Source organism: Erythrolamprus reginae, chromosome 7, assembly GCF_031021105.1.
Source record: "Erythrolamprus reginae isolate rEryReg1 chromosome 7, rEryReg1.hap1, whole genome shotgun sequence".
Lineage (NCBI taxonomy): Eukaryota > Metazoa > Chordata > Lepidosauria > Squamata > Dipsadidae > Erythrolamprus > Erythrolamprus reginae.
The window spans coordinates 79,252,486-79,268,370 of NC_091956.1; the positions used below are offsets into that span (position 1 = coordinate 79,252,486).

Genomic DNA, 15,885 nt, shown 5'->3' on the forward strand with positions numbered 1-15,885 from the left:
TGAAGTCGTATTTTTTGCAGTCAAGTTTGGAGCGGTTGACATTTAGTTTAAATCGATTTCGTGCTTGTGTGTTGTTGCGGTTGAAGGTAAAGTAGTCGTTAACAGATAGGACATTTTGGTATATGATTTTATGAACTATAATTAAATCGGAACGGAGATGACGGAGTTGTAAGTTGTCTAAACTGAGAATTTCAAGTCTGGTGGAGTAAGGTATTTTGTTGTGAGAAGAGGAATGAAGGACTCTTCTTGAGAAATATTTCTGGACTCTCTCAATTGTGTTGATGTCAGATATGCAATGTGGGTTCCATACAGGCGAGCTGTATTCTAGGATTGGTCTGACAAATGTTTTGTAAGCTCTGGTTAGCAGTGGAAAGCAAATAAATTTCTTTGAGCAAACCAGAGGAGGGAACAAGCTATAACCAATAAAAAAACCTTCTGGATAAATTCACTAAAAGCTTTTTGAAATGTGGAGAAAGTTTTGATGGCTCTGAGTGTTTCAATAGCAAGAGAGCATCGAATAAGTTATGCCGTTTGGATAAGTTACTTCAAAATAATATACTCTAAATTTAAAGATGCTTAGCAAGAATATGATAAAACTTTCAAGATCAGAGGCAGAATTGCAAACAACAGATTTTGCACTCAATTTGATGACAGTGTGATTCTGAACATCAAAAGAAGGAGTCTTTCAAGTCTGCAAAGCAGCTCCTATCTGGCTAATTTCCCCCCAGGATTTTTGTGTGTGTGGTTTAAGCCTTTGTATTTCTAAAATCTTCCTATATAACATCAAACTAGCACTTATATGAAACCTAATCCAACCCTAGGCACAATAATATGCGGACTTTATTTGCCCTTTCAAAAAAAGGCAGAAGATTAACTAGGATTTTATATTCCCTTTGTTATTTTGTTCTTGGAATGCAACAGCTCAACGTTTATGTCAACGTCATAATGACTTTAATCTAATTTGAGTATTTGTTTAACTTATTAATGAAGAAAGAGGCTAACCTACACAATTAGGGAAGTATGGGGAGACGTTTCCAACAAAACAGAAAAACCTGGGAATCAAATTTAGGAAATGTATTTGGGGAAAAGGAAACATCTCCATAAAAATTCTGAATTTTATGGGTTTTTTTGCTTCTTAGTTATTAATCAGGCAGCTTTGAATAAGAAGTTAATTATAAATTTTAGTTCTTCCTCTGAAAATTAAAAAAATAAATAACAGGAAAACTGTAAAAAAATAACAATGATTAAAAATAATGTTTGCAAGTGTTATATTTTTTAAAAAGGAATTATTATAGTACAGTGATCCCCCGTTTATTGCGTCCCCAACCATTGCGAACAGGGTACTTCGCTATTTTTCAACCCGGAAGTCAAAATACCATCTACGCATGCGTGTATGGGCACGCATGCGTAGATGGCAACCGGGAGATCAGCTGCTGGGCGGCTTCCCTGAGTCTTCCCCCTCTTGCTGGCGTCAGCGAGGAGTTTCCCCACCGCCCACGCAAACTCCTCGCTGCCGCCCGCCCTTCGCCCGCCCACGCCGTTCATTCTCGCCGCTTTTGAGCTGAGTCCGGGAGCGAATTCGCTCCCGGACTCAGCTCAAAAGCGCCGATAGCAAGCGGCAAGGAACGGCTTGTCTCGGCGCTTTCGAGCTGAGTCCGGTCAGCTCGAAAGCGCCGAGACAAGCCGTTCCTTGCCGCTTGCTATCGGCGGTTTTGAGCTGAGTCCGGAAGCGAATTCGCTTCCGGACTCAGCTCAAAACCGCCGATAGCAAGCGGCAAGGAACGGCTTGTCTCGGCGCTTTCGAGCTGAGTCCGGTCAGCTCGAAAGCGCCGAGACAAGCCGTTCCTTGCCGCTTGCTATCGGCGGTTTTGAGCTGAGTCCGGAAGCGAATTCGCTTCCGGACTCAGCTCAAAACCGCCGATAGCAAGCGGCAAGGAACGGCTTGTCTCGGCGCTTTCGAGCTGAGTCCGGTCAGCTCGAAAGCGCCGAGACAAGCCGTTCCTTGCCGCTTGCTATCGGCGGTTTTGAGCTGAGTCCGGAAGCGAATTCGCTTCCGGACTCAGCTCAAAACCGCCGATAGCAAGCGGCAAGAAACGGCTTGTCTCGGCGCTTTCGAGCTGAGTCCGGGAGCGAATTCGCTCCCGGACTCAGCTCGAAAGCGCCGAGAGCCAGCGCCCCCCGGACCCCCAACCCGGGTTTGGGGGGCTGCTAGGAAGCCCTCCATGCCGGCGGCAAACAGCCGCCCCGCCCCCAATCTTCGGCTCCTCGCTAGCGCTGTGGAAGTAAAAACACCATCTGCACATGCGCAGATGGTGTTTTTACTTCCGCAGCGCTACTTCGCGAAAACCCGCTCGTTGCGTGGGGTCCTGGAACGGAACCCTCGCAACGAGCGGGGGTCTACTGTACAGTGTTCCCTCGATTTTCGCGGGTACGAACTTTGCGGAAAGTCTATACCACGGTTTTTCAAAAATATTAATTAAAAAATACTTTGCGGGGTTTTTCCCTATACCACGGTTTTTCCCACCCGATGACGTCATATGTCATTGCCAAACTTTCATCTGCCTTTCATAAATATTTTTTTAATAAACTTTAATAAATAAACATGGTGAGTAATAATCTGAATGGTTGCTAAGGGAATGAGAAATTGCAATTTAGGGGTTTAAAGTGTTAAGGGATGGCTTGTGATACTGTTCATGGCCAAAAATAGTGTATTTACTTCCGCATCTCTACTTCGCGGAAATTCAACTTTCGCGGGCGGTCTCGGAACGCATCCCCCGCGAAAAGCGAGGGAACACTGTATTTGCTCATTACACCTGGACTTAGCTATTACAAAATAATGAAACGTTCCCTCAATACTTCAGCGGTTTTCTTCCATAGTTTTCAAGCTAGACAAGTAAAATTAAGCATTAACAAATTCACGACTATTATTATATATGACTAAATTATAGCATTTTGTTTCTCTACTATGACATCCATAGTCAATTTCAGTTCATTATGCAAGTAGATTTTCTTTTGAAGCCTTCTTAACAGAGCATACTAGAAATAACAATAACAACAACCACACTCCCATCAGAATCTGAGGGAATCTTAAAAGTGAGCATGTGCTTGCATGGGTATGCGCTGGAGATGTACTTCATCACAGATTACAGGTACAGCGATTCCTCGTTTTTCGCGGGGGATGCGTTCCAAGACCACCCGTGAAAAACGAATTTCCGTGAAGTAGAGGAAATATATTTTTTTAATGTATTTAACAGGTATTTTGACTTTTAAAACCCACCCTTTGCATTAAACAGTCGTTCTATAATGTTTCTCAGCTGGAACTACATGTGATATCTTACCAGTTTCTTTAATAGAGTACATTTCTTTAATAGAGTACAGTGTTCCCTCGATTTTCACGGGGGATGCGTTCCGAGACCGCCCGCGAAAGTCGAATTTCCGCGAAGTAGAGATGCAGAAGTAAATACACTATTTTGGGCTATAAACAGTATCACAAGCCTTCCCTTAACACTTTAAACCCCTAAATTGCAATTTCCCATTCCCTTAGCAACCATTTAGATTATTACTCACCATGTTTCTTTATTAAAGTTTATTTTAAAAAATTATTAAAGGCAGATGAAAGTTTGGCGATGACATATGACGTCATCAGGCGGGAAAAACCGTGGTATAGGGAAAAAACCCGTGAAGTATTTTTTAATTAATACTTTTGAAAAACCATGGTATAGACTTTTCGCGAAGTTCGAACCCGCAAAAATCGAGGGAACACTGTACATATATGAATTTTAATGGATTTAAAATTTCCAATGGATTTAATGGATTTAAGTCCCCTTCGAAAACCTGTGAAGTAGCGAATCCGCAAAAGATGAACCGCGAAGTATAACAATCCTAAATGAAGGATAATAACCCAGAATAATTTATTCTATGATATCCATTTTTCTTCTTGTTCTGCCATAGACTGATTTATACTACAAAAATTGTAAGTTGTCACCACATACTTGCAAACTTTCCCATCTCTTTATATTCCAATTGCTAATCTTTTTTTTATATATATAAAGATAGAAAAGATGGTTTACCACAAATTAGAAAGATGAGCCAGAGTGAACATTGAGTGGATAAAAAGTTTAGATAGAACTGAACCTAAATATAATAATTATGGAGAAATTGTACTTTATAAGGACTCTACTTACTTACTTACCCCACTACCATGTCCTTTGGTCCTGCGTGAACTGTGCAAACTCCCTGCTCACAGTGTTTTCCTACTAAGCTGTGAGCATGCAAGTGGACATGTTTTCCATTGGTGACTAACTGCACTATTACTTTTGCAGGTCCAGCATAATTGCAGATCTGTAGGGAGCAGAATAGACACTTTTATTTTTGAGCAATTATTTCTCCGTTCTGGTTTTACACTGATTTTTGAAATGTATTACATATGAGGTGCTTGCATGGTAGGAATATATTTAAACTTTGTGGCATTGTAGAGCAGTGGTCCCAACCTTTATGGCTTCGTGGCCCGACCGGGTGGGGAGGAGGGAAGCTGGGCTATGCTCAGGGGTGGGCTACTGCCCGGATGGGGGGGAACTTTTCGGGTTCGGGGGGCTGTCGAGAAGCGCCGCCGCCCGGCTGTCACCTTCTGAAACAGCCGGGGGGCTTCTCGGTGTTCTCCTGAACACCGAACCCGGAAATTCGGGTTTGGGTTCCGGAGGCTGCCGAGAAGCGCCCGGCTGTTTCATAAGGTTACAGCCGGGCGCCGCTGCCCAGTGGAGCACCATTTTTCCAATCGGCGGCGGTGTTTTTGGCCGATCTGGAGGCTGGAAAGGAGGTGGGGAATCCCAATAGAAAATTCCATGGGCGAAGCTTTGACGTCACGAAGACGTCCTTCCTGGAGGCCAAAACGTTCGCCCTCCGGAGCCTGAACCCGAACTTCCAAGTTCGGCGTTCAGGAGAACGCCGAGAAGTCCCCCGGCTGTTTCAGAAGGTGACAGCCGGGCGTCACCGCCAAGCGGAGCGCCATTTTGCGATCTGTGGTGGGTTCATAAGCCGAAAAAAGTTCGTAAGAAGAGGCAAAAAATTTCCGAACCCCGGGTTCGTATCACGAGGGGTTCATATCACGAGGGGTTCGTATCACGAGGTACCACTGTATATGTCACATGTTTTTTTTGCTGAATTTGAAAATTAAGGGAGAATAGGATAGATCTATCTCTATCTATCTCTATCTATCTATCTATCTATCTATCTATCTATCTTATATATATATATATAAACATTTATGTTGAATATGTGTTATATAACATACATTTTAAAACCAGAAGGCTGATTCCTGGCACTATAAATCAAAATATATGCATACTGTTTTCATTAACAGATTTCTTATGGTTAAAAAAGACGAAGTATAAACTGGACACAACAGAGAAAATATTTGTGGACATTTTATAAAGTTCTGTTAATGACGCAATTCAAAACTTTCTTGGAAATGGTCAGTTGTTACTATATGTTGCAAGCTTATTTTCAAAATGATATTCCTTAAACAAGAACAGGAAATGAAAGAGAAAGCAAAAACTTTCACTCAGAACTTCTGTGTGAAGAAATTCTGTCATGGTGACACCAAAAATAACTTTTGCGCTAACAGCAATTGTTTCAACGTATGTTCCCCAGGATACAAAGACACAAACCTAAACGTATTATTAGCAAATGTTTTAAATATGTTAAACTTTTTTAAAATGTTAAATAGTATTTTTAAACTCTCCACAGGCCCATCCAAATTCATTTCAGGTATCTTTGGGCATCTGGTTCACTACTGTGAGAAGAAAATGCTAAATTCAGATTGGCCTGCATTGGCTTCTGTTATTTTCTTATTTCTGTTCTGCCGGGCTCTCTGGTAGAAGCCTCCCGAAAATTCACGGGTACAAATTTCAGACACACACACACGTTTGAAAATTCAAAACAATGTCCTTTATCACAAAATTCAAAAGAAACAAAGCACCCTTTTTGTATTGCAAAGAGCACTCTTCCCCAAAACAACCTAGGCCAGGGTGTCTCCAACCTTGGCAACTTTAAGACTTGTGGACTTCAACTCAAAGAGTTCCTCGGCCAGCAAAATTGCCAAGGAGACTCCTGATCTAATTTAATTTAATTTAATTAATTTGACTTCTATGCCGCCCAATTCCTTGGGACTCACAACAGTAAATAATACAGTATAATGTTGCAAAATGTTACAAAAGTCAAATTAATAAAAAAGAGTAAAACCCCATTATAAAACAGTAAAACCCCATTATGAAACCATAATTAACTATCCAATCAAACACCAAATCAGTCACAATTTGTCCGTGAATAGATGTTATATTGATGGCCCCAAGGCCAGGTCTTCACGGTTTTCGGAAGGCCAGTAGGGTGGGAGCAGTACAGATATCAGGGTGGGGGGGTTGGTTCCATAGGGCCGGGGAAGCTCCAGAAAGGGTCCTCCCCCACAGGCCCACCAACCCGCATTGCTTAGTCGATGGGACCTGGAGGAGGCCTACCTTGTGCTATCTGATTGGTCTCTGGGAAGTGTTCTGCCAGGCTCTCTGGTAGAAGCCTCCCGAAAATTCACGGGTGCAAATTTCAGACACACACACACGTTTGAAAATTCAAAACAATGTCCTTTATCACAAAATTCAAAAGAAACAAAGCACCCTTTTTGTATTGCAAAGAGCACTCTTCCCCAAAACAACCTTGTCGGCTGTACAAGTCCGTTAATCAGTCCTTAGGTACTTAGCTAGTAGCTGTGAAGAAACGTCACAGCCCTCCTTCTTTCCACGAAGTGAAACACACACACACACTTTGCTCTGCTTTGGTGTCAAGGGCGTGAAAAATCCACAAACAAAGTTCAGACACAGCGAGGCACAATCCTGAAGAACTGTGATCAGATAATCTTCCACAACGGCCAAACTAGCACGCTGCTATTTATAGCAGCAGCTCTAATTGCTAGAGCCCCACCCCAACACAGGTGGCCTCTCTTATCTCCTGTAATATTTCCTCAATTGGTCTCTTCGATGCGTAAGTCTGTGCCTGCGTGGGTCTAACACTTCGTCATCTGAATCGACCGAAGATAATGATGATTGGCTTCCTGGGTTGTGTGCCAAGCCCCCCTCTTCCAAGTCACCCCCACCTTCTTCTTCGTCCGAGGAAACTGCACTCCCTGACTCTGCCGGCAACAAAACAGGCCTAGGACATGTTGACGTTTCCCCTGCCTCCACCTCCACATTTCCTGGGGCAGGAGCTGGGCCAGAGCCAACCACAACAATTTCCAATCCATCTGTATTCATCTATGCATTCAAATATTATTTATTGTTAGTTGTTTTGATAAAAGTAGTTGTGTTTCTTTTTTCCAACACTGTACAAAAGCAGCCCTGCAGTGCATAATATGTGTTACATTTTTGTCGCCTGTATGTATCAGGGATCCCCAGTCCCTGGTCTGTGAGGCGCACAATCCTCATCCACTCATATGTGAGATTCAGGTAGCACCAGCAGTAGGTTATGAGCCTGAATGCTAAATTGCGCTCATCGCCGCTGCTTGTAAGTTCTTGTGGAGGTAGCAAAATCGTGCACGGAGCCGAAGGTGCATCCATATTTCGGTATGCGTGGCAACAAAAAATCCACGCCGAAACACAGACATAAGAGCCGAGCATAACTAGTGTGCCTTCCGTCCCCTGTCCAATTGTCTCTCCTATATTTTATATATCTTTTCTCCTATCCATATATCCTTCCTCTACTCTTCATTGATGTATTCTATTCTCATATCTCTTCTTCTATCCCTTCCCTGATATTTACTACTACATGTTTTTATTCTCTTTAACTTTCAATTTGTATTGGACTAACTAACTAACTAACTAACTAACTAACTAACTAACTAACTAACTAACTAACTAACTAACTAACTAAATACCTGTGGCTCCATGCACGATTTTGCTACCTCCACAGGTGCGGAAGCAAAATCGCGCTGGCCCCGCAAGAACTTACAAGCCGCGGGGGCAAGTGCAATTCAGCGTTACGGCTCGTAGCCCACAAGACCACGCCTCCGTGGTCCATGGAAAACCACCCTCCACATAACCTATGCCTGGAGGTTGAAGGCCACTGACCTGTATGTTGATCCTGACTGACAACAGAAACAATAAAAGTAGGATGTGGACTGGCCATAGGAAAAGCAACATTTAATACTGTTATAGTTTTCTACTGACTCAACAATATGCAAACAGCACTACTGGGAGTGGGAAAGGCCCCTAGTGTTGCCTTGTTTCAGCGATTCATGCTATTTATTTATTGCTTTCAAGTCCTTTTTGACTCCTGGCAACTACCTGGACATGTTTCTGCAGTTTTGGCATTTTCACAAATGATTTAAACATGGCCTTCTTCCTAAGGATTGGAGAGAATGACTGGCTCAAGGTCACCCAGCTAGTTTCATGCTAGCTGGGACTAGAAGTCACGATGTTCTAACTCGAGGCTAGCAGTTCTACACCAAATTGACTCTCTTTAGTAGAGATTCATACTCTACTACAACAAATCAAAAAAGTAGAAAAAGAAGCAGCAGAATACTGTATACACCATTTGTACACGTAGTATGATGAATAAATATACAAAGGGGTACAGTTTATATTGTCATGTTGAAACATTTGTTAACTAGTTTTAAAAGAGTCACTATTTTTCTTTAAAAACAACAGGTTGTGCTTTATTGTGACTTACATATTTCCGAGACCGCCTTCTGCAGCATGAATCCCAGCGGCCGATTAGGTCCCACAGAGTGGGCCTCCTCCGGGTCCAGTCAACTAAACAATGTCAGTTGGCGGGCCCCAGGGGAAGAGCCTTCTCTGTGGCGGCCCCAACTCTCTGGAGCCAGCTCCCCTCAGAGATTAGAACTGCCCCTACCCTCCTTGCCTTTCGTAAACTCCTCAAAACCCACCTTTGTCATCAGGCATGGGGGAACTGAGATATTTCCCCCGGGCCTATATAATTTATGTATGGCATGTTTGTATGTATGTCTGCTTAATAATGGGTTTTTTAAAAAAAAATATTTTAAATTGTAAATTATTAGATTTGCCATGAACTGTTTTATTGTGTTGTGAGCCGCCCCGAGTCTACGGAGAGGGGCGGCATACAAATCTAGTAAGTAAGTTAGTAAGTTAGTTAGTAAGTAAGTAAGTAGGTAAGTAAGTAAGTAAGTAAGTAAGTAAGTAAGTAAGTAAGTAAGTAAGTAAGTAAATAAATAAATAAATATTTGCCAAAGATGGGATATTGATAATAATAAAACCAGAAAGTTTAAATTTAGCAGAAAAATGTATGTCTGTTGCTACTTGAAGTGACATCTTTCTTGAAAAAATGGTGCTGCATAAATCAACAGTGCATTTTAAACAGAAAACTCCAGAGAAATAAATTTATTTGAAGTATAATAATTATAGATCGTGACAACTAATAATTATTCAGAAGAGTCTAACATATTGGAGGCCTTTCCATTCATGTAAATGAAGCACCTTGGTTGAAGGCAGTCAGTCAGAAGGAAACAGAACACAAAATATTCTAGCTTCCAACTGGCTAAACTTGAAATAAAAAACAGGTACTAACAAGCTACTGAAGTAGCCCTAAGGAACTTCCCGTATCTATCTGCCAAACCCTCTTTGCAGGTATTGTCGTGTAAAGATTTTTATAAATGAAAAGGGAAAAAAAAGATATAATACTTTGAAATAAAAAATAAAAAAGACCGACAACGCACTTCTTATATGTCTTATATAGAATAGAATAGAATAGAATTTTTATTGGCCAAGTGTGATTGGACACACAAGGAATTTGTCTTGGTGCCTATGCTCTCAGTTGTACATAAAATAAAATATACATTTGTCAACAATCATGGGGTACAACACTTAATGATTGTCATAGGGGTCAAATAAGCAATGAAGAAGCAATATTAATAAAAATCTTAGGATATACGCAACAAGTTACAGTCATACAGTCAACATGGGAGGAAATGGGTGAAAGGAATGATGAGAAAAACTATATGTCTATTCTGAAGCAAAACCTATTGTTAATCAGATTCTTCCCAGCTAAAAAAAAATACAGAATTGAAGACTGAGTAATATAACGATGATAAAAGATTAAAGGCAAAATGAAATAATAACAAGAGGGGAAATACCCATAAAAACCCCACATGCCTTGCCCATTTCCATAGATATGAGAAAACCTCTGACATATTTTCCAAAAAGACCCAACCTGAATGAAATAAACAAAAAGTTTATTTGTTCCAATGTTCCCAGAGGGTTCTAAGAAATACTGTACATATCGTAGATATCCTAAGAAGAGCTATATTTACACATTCACAAACAAACCCTGTTAAGCTGTTGGAGAAGCAAAGTAAAATCTTAATTTTAAATCCAAAAAGATGTTCGTAGTTGAGAATAGCTAATCCTTTCCCCTGCATTATTTTATTTATCTCTATAAGCAGAATTTTTTCTTTCTAGCTTGGCTCATTTTTCATACTGGAGCCAGTATTGGGTTCCTACCTGGATTTGGGGGGGGGGGGATGGCGTACCAGTAGTGGAAATGTAGATGCCTGCGCAGCTCTGGGTGACAGGCAGGCGCACTGAGTAGTTCCAAGGGTGATGGTATCATAATGGGTAATGTGTCATCCCAATATTTATTTATTTATTCATTCATTCATTTATTTGATTTTTATACTGCCCCTCTCCAAGTACTTGGGGCGGCTTACAACATATAATAATAATAATAATAATAATAATAATAATAATAATAATAATAATAATAATAATAATAATAATAATTTTCAGAGAGGGGCGGCATACAAATCTAATAAATGAAATAAATAAAATAAATTAATAATAATAATAATTATTATTATTATTATTTATTAGATTTGTATGCCGCCCCTCTCCGTAGACTAGGGGCGGCTCACAACAGTGATAAAAACAATACATGGTAACAAATCTAATAATTAAAATCTAAAATAACAGTTTTACATTAAAAAGTCTAAAACAAAAAACAAAACAAAAAACCCTGGCATTGAGTAGCAGCAGCCTGAGCCCAGGGCCAGAATTATACTCATCACCAGTGCCTTGAGTTGAGCTCATGGAGCCGGAAGAAGGGATCGCTACTAAGCAGCGATCCCTCCTTCCCCTGGAACGGCTAGCTCCATGGCCCCTGCCATATCTGCCTCTCCCCAGCAAGACCGGGATATTTTGACCCTCTGCTACCCCAAAGATAAGTGCCCCCTCCCCTCCTGCCTCTCCAGCGTCAGGTGTGCCCAGAATTTCATTCATATCGTATTCTTTCACTTCATACATATTATAATCCCACCCACCCCATTCCATCTACTATCCCCCTCCCATCCACACCATTCCATTCATTCCTGTAGTTATAGACATCCATTGTTAGGTAACCCTAATAATTAATTTAAAATGCAAATTAATTAAAACATTAATAAAATAGTCCATTCACTCATAACATATATAAGTTAACCCCTTAAATTAGTTAAAAAAGAATTAATATTTATTTATTTATTTATTATTTAGATTTGTATGCTGCCCCTCTCCGCAGACTCGGGGCGGCTCACAACAAAGTGAAACAATTTACAACAAATCTAAATTACAGTTTAAAAATATTTTTAAAAACCCATTTTCTAAACAAACATACATACAGACATACCATTCATAAATTGTATATGCCCAGGGGAGATGTCTCAGTTCCCCCATGCCTGACGACAAAGGTGGGTCTTAAGGAGCTTACGAAAGGCAAGGAGAGTAGGGGCAGTTCTAATCTCCGGGGGGAGTTGGTTCCAGAGGGTCGGGGCCGCCACAGAGAAGGCTCTTCCCCTGGGGCCCGCCAACCAACATTGTTTAGTTGACGGGACCCGGAGAAGGCCCACTCTGTGGGACCTAATCGGTCGCTGGGATTCATGCTGCAGCAGGCGGTCTCGGAGATATTCCAACACTTTGAATTGTGACCGGAAATATTCCCAAACACGTGTTAGGAGATGGCTTTGATGATGAGCTACAACCTCTATCTTGCCTGCCCTCAACTGCAGATATACCAGTCCAATATATCCAAATGTCTCAATGTTTTTCCATTGGTGTTACCAACTAACAGTCTTTAAAGCTATTTTTTTCTCTAAAAACATAGCTACTTATGTTGATTCTCAGGAAAGAGCAACGGTAGCCGTCAAAAACATTTAAGTCATACATGCCAACCTCATCAATATGGACAGAAACAGCTTTTATGAAAACTGTACATACAGTATATTGATAATTCAGCTACAGCTGAGGGAAGATATATAATACTTTAGCCAAAACACGTAAAAGCACAGAAATCTTAACCAACACATTCGGAAATAGTCGGATTTGAAAATGAAAAACAAACCCCTTTGTGATTTGTTTTTAAAGGAAATGAGTTGGATTTGCTCAACATAGCCCATCTGATGAAGCTATTTCTCTACTTATGAAGAGAACCAAAGCAAGAGTAAAAGGTCCACAATGGATGCTGGCTGGGGACTTCTGGGAGTTGAAGTCCAAATATCTTCAAGTTGCCAAGGTTGGGAAAAACTGCTCTAGGGTATCACACAAATACATAATACAGTTATATAGTAACATTCAATAATTATTAACCATATTAAATATAATAATTATATTATTAACTTACCTTAACTTGCGGATAAGACTTCTTGTTCTTTTCACTAGAAGCTCCAGGAAGTCCACCATGGGATGGTCCTTCACAAACATAGCGGAAACGAAAGCCCCTCTAAGGAGATTAGTTTTGAAGAATTAAAGAACATTTGATTTAATTACAAATTCCTCAATAAGATAAATCAATAATATCCCATATAGTACAGATAAAATTTACATACCTGTTTGTTAAAATATGTACTATTGTACCTATTTACTGTAGATACTGTACATATTTTAAATATTGTAATAACTAAATAATTTAGCAAATACAGATCCAGGTGATAATGCAATAAACATCATGCTTTCATTCCATCAAGTTCATTAAATACCAACTATAAATTAAAATTGAAAGGCAATTTCTAGGACATATGTCAATTTCTCTAGAAATACCTTATGCTACAAAAAAAAAAAATCACGAATCTCAAATATTTGGAATGAAATTTTGATGCTGACTAAACAAAAGAAATAAACTGTGCTTTTGTAGTGTTTTCTTTTAGGATAAATTGAACTCTGATCTCCATTTATTAACTATATATTATATATTAACAATACTTCCCCAGCAGGTGACTTTCATCTATAGAAATGTTCTTCTAAATATAAATAGTGATAATTTCCTTTCCCCCACCCCCACTAGCTTATCTGGAAATACATTTTCATTTTTCTTCAAATATTTGTTCAATAAAAAAAGAAGAGCTAACTTTAAAACCTTAATAGCAGTTAATATTTTAACATTAGAATTGCACTCAGAATTTGTCATAAATGCTTCAACATTCTAGGTCACTTTTCTTTTCTCTCCAACCTTCTGCTTTTTATAATATTGACATTTTGATATCAAGACCAACTAATGTCATTTTGGCTGATTCCTCTAAAGCAGTGTTTCCCAACCTTGGCAACCTGAAGATATTTGGACTTCAGCTCCCAGAATTCCCCAGCCAGCAAATACTGGCTGGGGAATTCTGGGAGTTGAAGTCCAGATATCTTCAAGTTGCCAAGGTTGGGAAACACGGCTCTAAAAACCATGCTTTCCCATGGACTTTTTTTTTTAATGTCAGAGTTATTATTTTAAAATGTTATTTAAATGTAAAAAAATAGATGTCTGCACAACGGAAATGAACAAAAACATTTAGTAATAATGCTGAGATAATAAACTAATGAAATTCAAATGAGAATTTCTGTATCTTAAATCTTAAGAGTGCCACAAAATAAAGGAGAACTGGGAGCTTTGATTTTCTTTTAGCAAAACTTTTATAAGCCATACAGTTTTTTATTTTTTCATCCTACAATTAATTTGTGGAAACACGTACTGTTTTGTTTGTGGAAACAAGTTTGTGGAAATATGCACAGCAGCTACACAAGTTGTCTTAATTCTGTATCAATTATAATGTTTTGTCAAAAACAAATTTCATATAGAGAACAGCTTAATTTTTGAATATCCTTTCAACTTGTCATTCATAGGAAAAAAATATTACACTTCAAAAAAACCCAGTGGTTCCAAATAACCAGCCAAACAAACTTGCAGCCATTGTTCTCTGACAAGCTCGGGCATGTCTAATATATACTTACTCATCTCAGACATTAAATGTACATGTGCAGGAAGGACAACTCTTAAGTTCTAGGTCACCTACAAAGTCAAATTATTGAAATCCCTTCCTCCTCTGTTCAGAGGGAAAATGTTTATATTTGAAAAACCACAATCAGAATTCTAAGAGAAAGAGACCAAGAAGCTAGAACAGTAGTTCTCAACCTGGAGGTCGGGACCCATTTGCGGGTCGAACAACTGTTTCACAGGGGTCGGCTGAGACCATGGGAAAAGACAAATTTCCCATGGATTTAGGAACTGGACCAGATTATCTCAGGGACCGCCTTCTGCTGCACGAATCCCAGTGACCAGTTAGGTCCCACAGAGTTGGCCTTCTCTGGGTCCCATCAACTAAACAATGTCATTTGGCGGGACCCAGGGGAAGAGCCTTCTCTGTGGCGGCCCCGGCCCTCTGGAACCAACTCAACCCAGAGATTAGAATTGCCCCCACCCTCCTCGCCTTTTGTAAGCTTCTTAAAACCCACTTCTGCTGTCAGGCATGGGGGAATTGAGATATTCTTTCCCCCTTAGGCCTTTACAATTTATGCATGGTATGTTTTGTATGTATGTTTGGTTTTATAATAAGGGTTTTTAATTGTTTTACTATTGGATTGTCCCATGTTGTTTTATCACTGTTGTTAGCCGCCCTGAGTCCACGGAGAGGGGTGGCATACAAATCCAATAAATAAATAAATAAATAAATAAATAAATGAATGAATGAATGAATGAATGAATGAATGAATGAATGAATGAATAAATAAACTAAAGCTTCTGTTCTGGCGCCTTGGAACCTATTTTTACAATCCAACCAATCAGGAGTTTACAATGTGGGGGTCCCTCTGACCTTCCTTCCAATCAGCTTATAGCTCTTTGGGGAGCATTGCTGCTAGACCTATGGTTGGGGATCACCACAACCTGAGGAACTGTATTAATGGGTTGGGGCATTAGAAAGGTTGAGAACCACTGAGCTAGAGTGAAATTGTATTCAAGGGATAGAATTCAAATTTCCTTCCAGTCTCTGGCTTAAGTTTCAAATGGAAGGAATAAGGTCTTCTTAAGGAAAAATGGTGTAAAGTTGATATATGTTCCATAAGTCTATGTTTTTTAGAGCAGGGGTCCCCAAACATGGCAACTTTAAGACTTGTGGACTTCAACTCCCAGAATTTACATGTGCAGGAAGGGCAAATCTTCTGTTGGCTGGAGAATTCTGGGAGTTGAAGTCCACAAGTCTTAAAGTTGCTAAGTTTGAAGACTTCTGCTTTAGAGAAATAGGTAAACATTAGATACAAATTGGACTGAGTTGAATAAACAAAATGTAAAATGATTAATTAAGAGCATGATCTGGAAATAGTTTTTTAATTGGATTTACAAAAAGGCTAGTTAAAATCTCGATAAAGCCTGTGCAATATCATAAAGAAGAATTGAAGAGATATTGAATTCGATGACAATATTTGATTGAATTAAAGATTAAGACTATTAGAAGTAAAAGAAAGAAATATAAAGTTGGTTTATTTGACCAAGGGATCTTTTTTGCAATGTTCTGACAACCTTTTATGGACTTTTTGCTGATACCATGATTGAAAGGTTGATTTTTTTAATGGATTTGCTTGT

General features: G+C 39.6%; 1 protein-coding gene across 4 annotated transcripts in view; it reads right to left on the reverse strand.

The window, feature by feature from the left end:
* Positions 1–15,885, reverse strand: part of NFKB1 (nuclear factor kappa B subunit 1) — a 291,304-nt gene that overhangs the window by 49,497 nt on the left and 225,922 nt on the right. For 3 of the 4 annotated variants that reach the window (XM_070757966.1, XM_070757965.1, XM_070757967.1), the window contains 2 exons: positions 12,670–12,768; positions 4,193–4,341 (listed from right to left, as the gene is read on the reverse strand). In XM_070757966.1, coding sequence (XP_070614067.1) covers positions 4,193–4,341; positions 12,670–12,768 — 248 coding nt within the window. Of the gene's footprint in view, positions 1–4,184; positions 4,342–12,669; positions 12,769–15,885 lie in introns of those variants that run through there. The other variant, XM_070757968.1, reaches the window with a different exon arrangement.